Genomic DNA, 13,263 nt, shown 5'->3' with positions numbered 1-13,263 from the left:
CAGAATGTTTTTAATGGGTGAATTATTACATAAAACGAGTTTATTTAACCGTGGCAAGAAATCCACTGCAAATACTGTATTGTTTTTTTTTTACCATTATTATTCATCTTTGGGGTATTTTGACGAACGTATACCACAAAGATGTTATCAAGATAACTATGAATTGTTTTAACTTGTGAAAAAATGCATAATATGTCTTTTTTTCTTAATTTTAATAAAAAATAAGTATATATGAAGGTAAAAAATGTGAACTACTTATATCATTGAAATGAACTACATTACACATTTTACACAGACATGAACCCAATTTAATCTATTTTGTCAAACAAGTGATCATTTGAAATTAAATTCATTACAATAACATTTACTATAAAAATACAAATCTAAGAAAAAGAGAATTATTTCATCATTGTACATTATTTGATATATTGCTGTTTAAAATCTTTGTTCACTCACACTCACTTTGCTGTCCACATTCCTCCAGAGCACACAACAAAAATTTGGCAAGTAGTATTTGCCAAACAAAACAACAATCCAGTTTATCTAATGTTTATTGTTTCAGTTGCATCAATACAGCAACTCAAGAGAACTACTTCACCATTGAAGCTTTGCGTTACAAGTCATGTTCAAACTACCGGTACACACTACACACATAAGCCAATCACAGTCACAAGCAGTAATTACAACAATTGTCAGAAAAATAAAATCTAATAGGAAAATATCATCTACTGGATTATTAATTATTGCACAATTTCATTTTTCCAGACTTCCAGTCAGTTCTGATAAAACCATAAGAGGCTTAACGTCCTTGTGAAATCTCGTGTAAAAACTGTTTATCCTATGCCCTTGAATCGAGTACCAGGTTTGACGACGCACACACTGCATTTCCTTGGCCCTTTACGACAAATGCCCACAAAACTGAGAAGAAAAGAGTCAAAACTTTTAAAAGTGCCACTGTCCTACCTGTGTATTACAAAAACACAATATGAATACAAAAGAGAGACTACAGTACTACGGTTCCTTTCGCAGAGAGGGTGTATCCGGTGCATTTTTGGCCTGCAGAGCTGAAGTGGCCAAGCTGTCATTATTGGCCTCAAGGAAGTCACTACAGGCGGAAAAAGCGTTGTAAAAAGAGGAAGATAGTCCAACAATGTCTGTCGAGATGTAGGGAAGAACTCCCGGTGTGGCCTGATTGTAGTAGGTGACCTGAAAGCAAATATACAGTAGATTGATCAGTGGTAAGAAGTAACCAAGTACAAACCCTTCCTTTCTGGAGTTAAAGTGAAGTCAACGCAAACATTTCTTTTCAAGAATATGTTCTATGCAAGCCCACTAGTTGAAACGGGGCGTTCTGATAAATATTGCGTTTGTGCAATAAGTGTTAATCCACTCGTTTTTAGCCATCTCTGGGGGCCGCCATTTTGTCTTCTGTCGACTGAAAATGACATCACAACTGCTCACAACGACCAATCACGGCTCAGATTCAGAAAACAGGTCAGCCGTGAGTGGTCGTTGTGAGCAGTTGTGATGTCATTTTCAGTCGACAGAAGACAAAATGGCCGCCCCCAGAGATGGCTAAAAATGAGTTCATTTTGCTGCTTAACTTATATTCCACAAACGCAAAATTAATCAGAATGCCGTGTTTCAACTAATGGGCCTGCTGGGAACATATTCTTGAAAAAATATTGACTTCTTGGGTTGGCTTCCGCTTTAAGTAAATTGAAATGAGTTGTTACCGTAAGTAAAAGAGCGGATCGGCACTTCTATTTTTTTTCTACACAAGTATCAGCAGTTAAAAGTAAACAAACTGAGATGTTAACAAAGCTGTGCAGAAATGTGGGTGGGCAAAATGCTGTGGAACCTTGGTGACAGTGCTGCACTCCTCCCAGATTGTGAAGCCGGCGCAGAGAACCTCTCCCCTGTCGTAGTCCGCAGTCTGAGGGTGAGTGGGCAGCGTGACAGAACGTAGAGCAATCAGATACGGGTCCCTACAAGCCACAAAAAAGAACAACACTGTTCTTAGTTCGTATACTGTATGCATGCCTATGTACTGTATGTACTTCACTGCATTCCACAGTGAGGTGTGTTTTTATGACGTGATATGTGTCACAACATACCTGACATCACATGGTTTCCGACAAGATGCCAGCAAGATAAAGTCCTGACCTTTGCCCCCTTTTCGGATTGAGGGCGTCCTGACACGATAAATGGTGTCGTCCTCGTCCGCCTGCGTGATCACATCACATGCCCTGCAGGGGACCACAACGGTAACATTATACAGATGTTGTCGACGGCAGAGAATGGAACCGATCGACCGATTGTGGAGTCCGATATTTGGCACAATAAAATTCTGATGACCGATTAATCGGCCGGTTCATCTTAAAAATATTTGACGACTACAATAACGGTCAATAATTGGTCACTTAACACCTACAACAATAAAGAACAGAGCATTTGATTGTTTTACAAGACGTGGTCCTTCGGTATTTGTTGTAGTGCAGAAATTCAGCAAGTGACTGACTGATAATGGCGGTCCCACTCTTTTCTCCGGCTGAGGTCGGAGAGCAGGTGGAACGTCTGCTCGGCTGAGACGGTCACGTTCATCTCCACTTTGAAGCACAGCGTCTGGTTCTCCTCCAGCGTGTACAGTCTGACCTGCAAATAGGATTGGGCTTGTCAGGTTGACCTTTTGGCTCTTTTGTGGCCACTTTAAACAATTGAAACCCATAAAAACTTTTTTTTTTTTTTTTATCCTTTATTAACTGGATTGATCTACGCTCAACACTAGAACACCAGATTACACTTATCAATTTTTAGTTTCCAAAAGAGGTGTTGAGCCACTGCACTCTGATGGAGAAAATGAATGACGCCAAAAATGGCCAATGAACAAGTTGAAAGGGGAGAATATTCGAACAGGGCCTGGGGGTGAAGTCACCAGTAATACTCACTTTGTTTTTTTCCGAGGTCAACACCCAGTTGTTTATGGTGTCCATCAGTTTCAGAGCGGAGACATTATTGTAGCTCAAGTACATCTGAAAAAGCAAAGGATGCAATAAAGCAGGGTTGTCAAACTCATTTTCATTGCAGGACACATTGTTATCCGGGGTAACCCTTAGAGGGCCATTATGAACATTTTTATCATTGTATTATAACAACATAATTGCCCCCGCATTTCTCTGTATTTGCTCTAACAGATGTGTGAAAAAATACAAAATTTGCTAAATTGTGACATAGGAGGTTTCGTCCCTACGCCCGTGTCAGACATCATGCAAAATTGTGATGATCAAATATCCAGTAAATACCATTTAGGTAATCTTGTAATATTTGCAAAAAGTAAAGAACATAGAAATTTGATGCCCAAAACAAAAAAGAAGAATACATTTAGCAAGAAACAAATGAGGCACATTTTATTTGCTTGAGTGGGCTGAAAAAAAAAAAAAAAAAGGTGTTGGATTGCATCTGGCCTCCAGGCTGGAATGAAGTAAAGCCTACATATGGAGGCAATCTAACAGGCTGTATCTTTAGAATGACTCATACCTGGTTACTTGGATCCCACGGAACAGACAGCGGCACTTCGTTTTGCTTGCACGAGATGATGTATTTCCTGCAGACACAAGCAAGCATTTACTGTACATTCCAGCAGTGGTGGGAGGTAACAGAGTACAAATACTTGGATACTTAAGTCGATTGTACACTTACAGTATGTAGCTGTACTGCACTATTAGTCATATGACACCAAAAAAAGAAGGAAACTGTTTTGTGTGCAGAGAATTTGTATTCTTTCATTAGGCCAAATTACCCAAAAAGGTATTGTATATATTTGACGATAAAGAAATCATTTTTACTTTTGTACTCAAGTACATTTGTACTTTTATTCAAATATAGAATTTGAATCAGTACCTACTACTACTTATTTACCAGCATTTTTTTTTTTACAAGTACCTCTACTTAGTGCAAGTACTTTTGCTACCTCTACTAGGTGCCTCTCACACTCACAAAAAACTCTCACACACAAACGCTCAACTCACACAAGAACGCTCACTCACATAAAAAATCCTCTCTCACACGCACACACAAACTCACTCACACAAAAACCAAAATAATTCTTATAGACGCCAGAAAAACTCTCAGTCAAAAACTAGCACCCACCCACCTAAAAAAAACTCTCTGACCAAATAGTCTCACCCTGAAATATCTTACTGACCCAAAAACGTCTCACGCTAATCTCTCACATGCACACCCAAAAATGTTTCACCTCACCCAAAAACTCACACACACACCAAAATATTTCTCACAAATTTACCCCAAAAAACTCTCAACCCCCCCCCCCCAAAAAAATAAATTTCTCATACACACACCAAGAATCCTTTCACACAGCGTGTGTACGTCCGCCACCTTTGCATTCCGGAAGCAAAAGCAAGACCTGAGTAATATGAAAACATTCTTGCAGTGGTTCCGACATTTGGCTGGATAAAGATGAGATTAGAAATGCAGGCTGGCTGCTCGACAGCGGAACAATAAACGTATTATGCCCGGCGAACTCTGCTCAGCGGTAACATCGTGCGCTGACGGCTCACATGCTCTTGCGTGTGCACCAAACAACAAATTCCGCAGCACCACACAAACACACTGCGCAATGGCCACGAAGCATCACTACTCATTTGAAGCGCAATGGACTGTATAAATTAGATGTAAATCATAATAGAGTCATCTCACGCACATTTGTGGTTCACCATTATGGAATTCAAATTGTTTTGTGGAACCTATTCCCAGCTAAAGTCATGCCTTAAATAGGAAAGTAGTACATTAGGTTACAGATTTTTATACAAATTAGTAGTATTACAAAATCAGATTAAGTTGAAAGTCACACACACAAAATCTGTTGTTGTGACTTTAAGAGGGTGTGGTCTAGTGAGTGCCTTGTAGTTTCTCTCACAGTGCATCTCTCTCTCGACTCTCAGAGTGTCTCTCTCTGTCTCTTTGGTATCTTGAAGAACTTGTAAAGCGGGGCACTCGCAAGTTGACTTACCACTGTACTGATTCAACTTCATCCTTGTGAAAAAAAAAACAAAAAAAACCCTCCACCGAGATGAAGGCTGAGCGTTTCCACTCACCTATCGAGGCGAATCTTCTTCCTGGCGATAGCCTCTTGATAACGCCGTTTGCCGTCCTGTAAAACATTACTTGCATAACCATGGAGGTGGAAAATTGTGGATTTGCCGTACCTCTACTTGCTGGCCTAAACCGCATCAGAAGCACTTTTCTACATTTACAACCTAAACTCTAATAATTGTTCGGAACCACTCCAGATGAGGTACTTGGCACAGTGTCTGGTCTTTCGAGGTGGACTAAGTCCCCCATGCAACATGGCAACCCAACATGGCCAACTCACCACAGGCTCAGGTCTTATCCGAGGCAGCGTGCGTGGTTTCCGATCGGCGCCCAGTACCTCAAAGGTCATAAAGGCACTATTAATATGACGCTGAGGCTCTCCACCCTGATAGGCCTCGGCACACACTCCCACCTCCATGCTGCAACAGAAGAAATTGGATATGGGATTTCTAAAGCATAACTGAGATCACTTTGTATTAACCAATCATATTCAAACAAACACAACTGCCACCATTTAAAGTGCCTCTGATTAACCAAAATAAAGTTCAGATGTTCTAGTAGGCTTTTCCTGAAAGAGAACAATGCTATAATTATTTTCCAAGTCACTTTCCCTGTTTTCTCAATCGCTCCACATTGTCAATTGACATGAAAGGAATTGTATCAAGTGGTGTCATCGCAGCTAATGCCATCCAGAAATGCAGGTGAAGTGAAAAGGTTTATGGTGATGTCACATTGGGGAGAGACTGACCTGTGCTTGAAGGCGTTGTTCACGATGGACTTCAATACCAGTCGGTCACCGATGTGAGATGGCCCACGGAAATGGAACATGTCAATGCTCCTCAAGGTGGGATGGGCATTACACAAGCGACTATATTGACAAGGAGAGAGACGATAAATTCCTTTGCACCTTATCATTTTTAATAATAATCCTGTCGCTCGAGTTAAATGGCTAAAAAAAAAAAAAAAATAGAGCGATGAAAGTACTGTGGTCTCTCTCACTCTTTATGGTGGATTTTCACCCATTGCGGTCGGATCTGGAAAGCATCCCCCGCATTAAATGGGGGTTTAGTCTGCACATACAGTACCTTGCCGAAATGGTGGCGACATTCTCCATCCAAGCCATGATCTGTCCCCCAAAGGTGCTAACTTGGTGGTTGGCGTGGGGAGGCAGCACCAGCTCCACACTCTCCACTCGTGTGCGCTCGGCCGGCACGGCATCCTGGTACTCCTGACATTCTCCTTCGGCAAGAACCGGGGAGAAAATGGAGAAAAAAAACAACACCAACATTCCAGCAGGTGAAGATTACTGGCCAAGCCGCACATTGGGAAAACCTATAGAATACAATGGAATGGCTTTATTGCCATTGTATGATGCAGATCCAACCAAGTTGGGAGGAGGAGTCTATACCCAGCTGCGCTGTGCTGCTGCTCAGCAGGTCTGTGATGATCTCGGCATGGATGAGCCTCATCCTCCTCCTCTCTGCCGCCAGGCTGTACTCCATCTGCTCCATTTGTGTTTGAGGGCTCAGCTGCTTCAATTGCACCTGTGAAGGCACACATGATTTTTTTTTTTTTTTTTTTTACTTCAGTCAATGGACATTGTGCTGCTCCATCTGGTCTTGGCCGCCTCTGGACAGTGTAACAAAGGAATACTGATTAACAGAAAGCAGACGATCATAACTGCTCAGTGAACCGCCGGAATTGTAGTCTTTCCTTGCAGATGATAAATAATATATGCTTGTGAGTATTGTCATATTAACTGTCTACATGTACGGTACTTACTTAACTCATTCACTGCCAGACATTTTCAGATCCTCTTCTACCCCAACGCTTGAAAACATTTGAAAAATGTATAAGTAATTAACTGGGATGGACTATGAAAAGACAAATAAATTTGTCATTGGCAATGAATGAGTTAAAGGGTTATAAATCACAGCGACACCGATGCTATTCATTAATCCCTCTATGGCGTTTTGCATTGCTTGTTAGCTAAATGGGCTGACGGTATGTGGTTGTTTTAAATATTATAATAATATGTTTATAAATAAATCTATGTTTAGTTTGACAGTAGATTTCAACTGGGAGTGGCAATAAACATTTGACGCCTCTTTTTTGAAGATTTGTTCCTTATCTGACAAGCTGCTGCTTGTTGCAAAGTGAGTCAAGTTAAGTTTACTGACACCATACAGCACTTGCTGGATGTAGGCTTCTAGTCCAACCACTTATTGATTCATTCAATTATTCATGGCTTAATTGATGTCTCAATATTTTTGACCATATCTTATACCTCCCATCCCCTTAAATACCTTGCCCATTTCCGTTCTCCTGGCCACAAAGGTGGCAAAGGCTTGACAAACCCTCCAGTGGGTGTCGGTGTAGAGGTCCTCACACGTCACCATTATACCAACCTAAAATGAAAGAAGAAAAAAAAAAATTGAAGGTATGAGAAAACTTGAATATTTTCAATTGTAAAATCAGTCATAACTACCAACCTCCATGCTGGATGTGAAGGCTCTGTTGACTTTGGCTATGATAGTGACTACATTTCCCACCCTGCAACACACACACACACACACACACACACACACACACACACAAGCTTACAATCCACATGGAGCGGTGATGATGTCATCAACATAGGATAGGCCGCTTATCTTATCTCTGGAGCATGCGACAACTGTATGAAAATCATCTGCGAACCATGACTACAAATGGCCCTGTGTTTGTTCTGTTCAAAAAGATCGTTTTCCAGTTACAGTGGTACGTTGACATCCCAGTTCAATTAGTTTCGCTAACATGCCCGTAACGGAATTGACAAATCTATTTTCCCCACTGAAATGAATTGAAACATGAATTCATTCCAGCCCTTCAAACGACAACATTTATTTTGTGGAGGAGCATTTCATTGTCCTGTCTATCACTATGTGCTGCTAGCATGGGGTAGATTTCAAACCAGTTAAGTGAAATTGGATTTTTTTTCCCATGGTCTACCAAGGAGCCGTGACACAACGGTTGGGAATGACTGGTGTCAGTACGGGTTCGGTTCTTCTTACCCTATGGTGTGTTCAAAGTGGATGTCATCGACAGACGCGGTGACACAGGAACAGCCTGCATGTCTCTCAGCTGTGAAAAGAGATCCGTTTAGGTTCAAATAAGTCATCATAAATTAGGGCTGAACAATTACTTGGATTCAAATCAACAGTGAAATGTCTTTATTTATTTAGTTTATCTAATTTAATTTTTGCATCGCAAAGGCTGTAACTGTGGGGGAAAATTCTTTATTTCAGTCGTTTTATATATGCATGTTTTGTTTATATAGTGTCGAGATAAGTTCAGTGCACTCCACGGTTACGTATTCTTTCATGAAACATGAAAGGTTTACACTAAGCCACATGTTTTTTTTTATTATTGTTGTGATCTGTGTTATGAGTTGATATATATGGATGATTAAATATAACTGCATGCAGTTATAGATGAAATGTGAAAAGTCTCAAAATAAACTTTTTCGGGTTCAAGTTATGCAATTTCAAGGACTGCAGTGTGTAAATTTGATAATAGAAATATATGTTTTGTCTCTTAATGTATTTCACGTTTGTATTAAGTTTCATTTACAGTAATTTTAATTAATGAATAGATCTTTTGTTACTTATTGTATTGTATAAGCATAATTGAATTTTTTTTTAAATAGTCTTATTTTGGGGGCATGTTTAGGTGTTAAACTGAACATTTATGAGACTTTTTCAAATCCATTTTATATACTCCTGCACGTTTAAGTGAATGAATTAGAGCTACACTTGAATGATGTTGCATTTTGAGCTCCACTGTGAATTCCCTGAAAATACCGGCAAGGGGGAGTACAAAGTGCAAAAAAAAAAGCAATAGGTTACATTTGTTCATTGTCTTATCAGCTTCATGCTTTTTAAATGCATCCGTCCATATTTTATAAGACTTATCTTCCCCATTCACACATATGGACAATTTACAATCGTAACGTGTATGTTTTTGAAATGTGAGAGCCGGTTACTCCAGCATGTGTATCCTACTACTGACCGATTAATTAGACTGTGTTAGCGCTTTTAAAATCGCCAAAATTGGCTATTTTTTTTTCTATTTTACACATTAGGACATAAGACAAAGATAATTACATTCAAACATTCCCAACCCATAAAGAAAAATCGGCCAAAATAAATAAATAAAATCAGACGATTTTTGCAGATTTTTCTCTCTGTTGTAAAGTTGAACAAATACTAAAGGACAAAGAAAGTCATGTAATACAAATCAAATCAAATGTCCTACCTGTAATTCATATATTGTTTTAAGACTTAACGGACCCAAGCAGAGGTGATTTTATTCGTTATATATATTTTTTAATTAATCGGCCGAGTGATCGGTTATCATAATTTTATTCTGGCAATTATCAGAATCGACCACAAAAAAATAATTATCGGTGGGTTCCTAACTTTAATTCCGATTTGCCCACCTGAAAGGCAGGCCGTGGAGTCCATCCATTTGAGCAGCTGTCCGGCGCTCAGCTCGCCGCAGTGATTGGAGTGGCACGGCAGTACAATCTGACTCATCGTGACTTCCGTGGGGTTCCTGTACGCCTCGCCGATCTCCACCGCCACGCGGGCACCTTTCCCCTCCTGCGACGTCATGACTCGCCGCTGTGCAGACGGGAGACACGTGACGTCAAAGTGGAGCCACCAAATGTAGCACTGCAATTACAGTCAACACTTTCGGGTGGGGAAGTGAAAACAAACAGCTGAGATGATGTGGTTGCATAAGTGTGCGCACCCTCTTAGGACAGTGGGTGTGTTGTCCAGGATAAACCAATCACATTGCAAGTCATGTTAAAATGGGGTCGATGGTTGGCACACATCTGCCGCCATTTTAAGCGCCTTTGATTATATCACATTAAAAACACATTGCAAACATTTGTGTTGTGTTTTGGGAAGCTGGAACAGAATAATGATGAAACGTTTAATTAAATACAGAGATCCAATTTTATAATGGGTAAATTCGCCTTACAGTTTTATATCAGTTAACAGTGCAAATGTTATGTAATGGCAACAATCTGAGAATGGAACAAATCTACACAGTTCATGTATTTACTATGGGAACAATTATTTTGTATAGATATTAAAATGGAAGGCAACCAACATCAGAGAATGGATTATGTTCCACTTTGGAGATTACAACGTACTGATTTTAGGATATAAACATTCATGCAACCAGTTCATTGCTACTTTTTCCTCCCTCATTTTCTTCTATTTTTAACAGGACGGGGTCACATTGTTGTCTCCATGGTCTCATGTTCTCATTCGCTACATGGCACACTATTTCAAACAAGAGTTTGTTCATTATTGCTAACTCATGCATTAAATCACAAATGGGCCAAGTACAGACTGCTCAGTTCTTAAATCCAGCCCAACCAAGCATTTTTCAAGAGTGTTGATTTAATTTAGTCATTATTCCTAAAACTGATCAATTAAAATGCATTTAATCTTTTGTTAATTCATTTGTCATTAAATTAATGAATATACATTGTAAATAATTGAATAACAATATTAGTCAAATGAAACATTTTGCATTTACATGTAATAATGTTTTACCTTATTAAAGATTGTTTTCAATGATAGAAAAGAAAAAAGAAAAAATACATTATAGATATTATTAATAATATTAATTATAAATAATAGTATTAAAGTAGATAGTGACCTTTTTTTGTTCAAATGAACCATTTTACATATTTTACATCAGTGGTGGGTGGACGAGACACGATCAGACGAAATGACCTGCATTTACAGCCTAAATTAGACTTTTTAGGATTTTTTTTTTTTTAATTAAAAAAATGTCTTTGTCCGATCAGACAAAAAAGATCAGCATCTGTGAGTTGCCCTGTCAATCTAATCTGGGCTCACGTAATCAGTAGTGTTGATCTATGTAAATTAAATTAGATTAGCAATGGGACTATTTCTTCAACCAATCAGATTTAGCCCACAAATTAGCCCAGAAATAATGCCATCATTTTCCGATCCAATGATTGGCTGGTCAGAGCAAAACTGTTCGAGAAGCAAAACATGTCTAGAGCAATCTCCACACATTTACATTTAATAATCAATATTGCGTATGATGTAATCAATTGACATTTTGTCGATATGTTTGTGATGATATAGATAAGAATTGATTGATGCACTGCCCACCAATGTTGTTCTTCATACACATTTACCTCATCTACACTAATGACATGACCCAAATTTCTCCCTCGAGTACGAAAGTGTACATTAGGTGTATTCACATTCTTTATTATTCACATTCCATAGGCAGCTCTCATTTGCAGGTTGGCACTTGTGATGTTATGTTTACAAAATTGCATCACTCGAGCTGCTAAAAACGAATACTCAACATTAGTTGCGTGCAACCGTGAGCTCGTGCATTTGAAGTTATCCTTGCAATGACCTTTCGTGAATTGAATTCAGGTGTTTAACTTTGTTTGTAAACACTCGAAGCTTGTCCATGTAACGCAAAAAAAAAGGGCGAGAGAGTATGTTTAACTCTGAAGAGTAGCTAAAAGATACTTACCGACCGTGAACGGGGACTCTGGCTTTGTAAGGTGAGTTGACAGTCCTTCAAAAGGCGGAAAACCGGGTAGGAAAGAGCAAACGGCAACCCGGAAGGGGGGTCTTTTTCATTTCCCCATTCTTAAATAACAACACACACTCCTGTCACAACCCACTCGCCACTGGAGGGAGGGAGAGAGAGGGGGGGGGGGGTAGAGGGAGAAAGAGGGAGGGAGGAAAACTGACTGGGGACAGCGCAGCAAGTTTTAAGGTGGAATGTTTGAATATTATTTAGGTGAAAATGTTTTTGTTTTTTTATTAACATGGAAAGCCTACCTGTCCCGACAGTATTGCAAAATATATACAGCAGAGGTGACAAAGGTATCTGACTCTGAAATATAGATACTGGTGCAAAAATGTAAAGTAGAAGTTCTGATTAGAAGTAAAAAAGTACAGACTTAGATGTAAAAGAAATATATTAGTTTGTTCCATTAGTTAGGGATACGACAGTGCTGGAGAATAAGAAAAATAATGACGTTCTGGATACAGTTTTTTGACAGTTACATTTAGGCGTGTACTCATTTGTGTTGCCATCGGTTTAGACATTAATTTCTAAATTCTGAAGGAACACATGCCCAAAAGGCTTTAGGCAGTGCTGGCAAATAATGTTGGCTACACTGACATCTGGGGCACAATTTGGACATTTTCACTTAGGGCTGTGTTCACTTTTGTTTCTAGCATTTATATTAATGGATGTGTGTTGAGTTGTTTTAAGGGAACAGTACATTGCAGTACAATGAATCTCTGGTCAATGCCATGTCCTAGATGGTTAGGCAGTGTTTGAAAATAATGGTGGCCACACAAAATTTGACATTTGGGACACAATTCGAAAAATTTCACTTAGGGGTGTACTCACTTTTTGTTGCCAGTGGTTTAGTCATTTATTTCTGTGTGTTGAGTTATTTTAGTGGAACAGTAAATTTACAGTTATATGCTGAAGCTCTGGTGAACTCTGTGATCAAGAGGGCTAAGGCAGTGCTGAAAAATAATGATCACGCAAAACAATGACATTTACGGCAAAATTGGGAAATGTTCACCGAGTGGTGAAATCATTGACGTTGTCAGCAGTTTAGACATTAATGTCTGTGTGTTGAGTTATTTTAAGGGGACAGTAAATTTACACTTAAACTCTAAGTCCAAGAGTGTTAAAAGCAGTGTTGTAAAATAATGTTGGCCACAAACATTTTTGACACTTGTCAACTTGTTTCACTTAGGATTGTCTTCGCTTTTGTGGTCTGCGTTTCTGAGTTTTTTGAGAGGTCATTCAAGAGTATTACAACAGCTGAACATTTACGAATACAATTTGTAGCAAAGTTTCATTTTTTTAGTGTGAATTGAAAGGATATACAGTAATTAAATATTTACAAAGATGTGATTGGTGTACTCACTTTTGTGGAATACTGTACATATTCTTCAATACATTTAGCCTTTAAAATGAGAGAAATTGGTGAACTTTTTAAAATAAAATAAACTGTTGCATAACGATGTGTGTTTTTCTTAACTTGAACACAAGGGGGTAGACCTTAAATAA

At 39.0% G+C, this 13,263-nt stretch overlaps 1 protein-coding gene across 2 annotated transcripts; it reads right to left on the bottom strand.

Annotated features, from left to right (window-relative positions):
- Positions 1-533: 533 nt before the first annotated feature.
- acot11b (acyl-CoA thioesterase 11b) lies at positions 534-11,865 on the bottom strand. Of its 2 annotated transcripts, none has more exons than XM_086048363.1 (16): positions 11,695-11,865; positions 9,593-9,827; positions 8,166-8,235; positions 7,605-7,665; positions 7,419-7,520; positions 6,521-6,656; positions 6,198-6,351; positions 5,861-5,980; positions 5,393-5,531; positions 5,115-5,170; positions 3,538-3,604; positions 2,949-3,032; positions 2,522-2,655; positions 2,118-2,249; positions 1,862-1,988; positions 534-1,206 (listed from the first exon to the last, which is right to left on the bottom strand). In XM_086048363.1, the coding sequence occupies exons 2-16, from the start codon at positions 9,765-9,767 to the stop codon at positions 1,012-1,014; spliced, it is 1,752 nt and encodes a 583-aa protein (XP_085904489.1). In that variant the 5' UTR covers positions 9,768-9,827; positions 11,695-11,865; the 3' UTR covers positions 534-1,011. The 2 variants fall into 2 exon arrangements, with proteins under 2 accessions (XP_085904489.1, XP_085904487.1); XM_086048361.1 differs by having other exon boundaries at positions 9,593-9,776; positions 11,695-11,864.
- Between the last annotated feature and the right edge of the window lie 1,398 nt (positions 11,866-13,263).

This window comes from Filicampus tigris, chromosome 12, assembly GCF_054856515.1.
Source record: "Filicampus tigris isolate MCC_2025a chromosome 12, RoL_Ftig_1.0, whole genome shotgun sequence".
Classification (NCBI taxonomy): Eukaryota; Metazoa; Chordata; class Actinopteri; order Syngnathiformes; family Syngnathidae; genus Filicampus; species Filicampus tigris.
Note: the sequence above shows the minus strand (reverse complement) of the source record. Positions and strands in the feature narration are given on the sequence as shown.

What these genes read in the sequence shown, in the direction of transcription:
- acot11b (XM_086048363.1), bottom strand. Translation starts at nt 9,767, where the DNA reads ATGACGTCGCAGGAGGGGAAAGGTGCCCGCGTGGCGGTGGAGATCGGC. An exon ending in CAGCAGCACAGCGCAGCTGG is followed by an intron (nt 6,352 to 6,520) that starts GTATAGACTCCT and finishes TTCTTGCCGAAG; the next exon opens with GAGAATGTCAGGAGTACCAG. An exon ending in GTCGCCACCATTTCGGCAAG is followed by an intron (nt 5,981 to 6,197) that starts GTACTGTATGTG and finishes TTGTCAATATAG; the next exon opens with TCGCTTGTGTAATGCCCATC.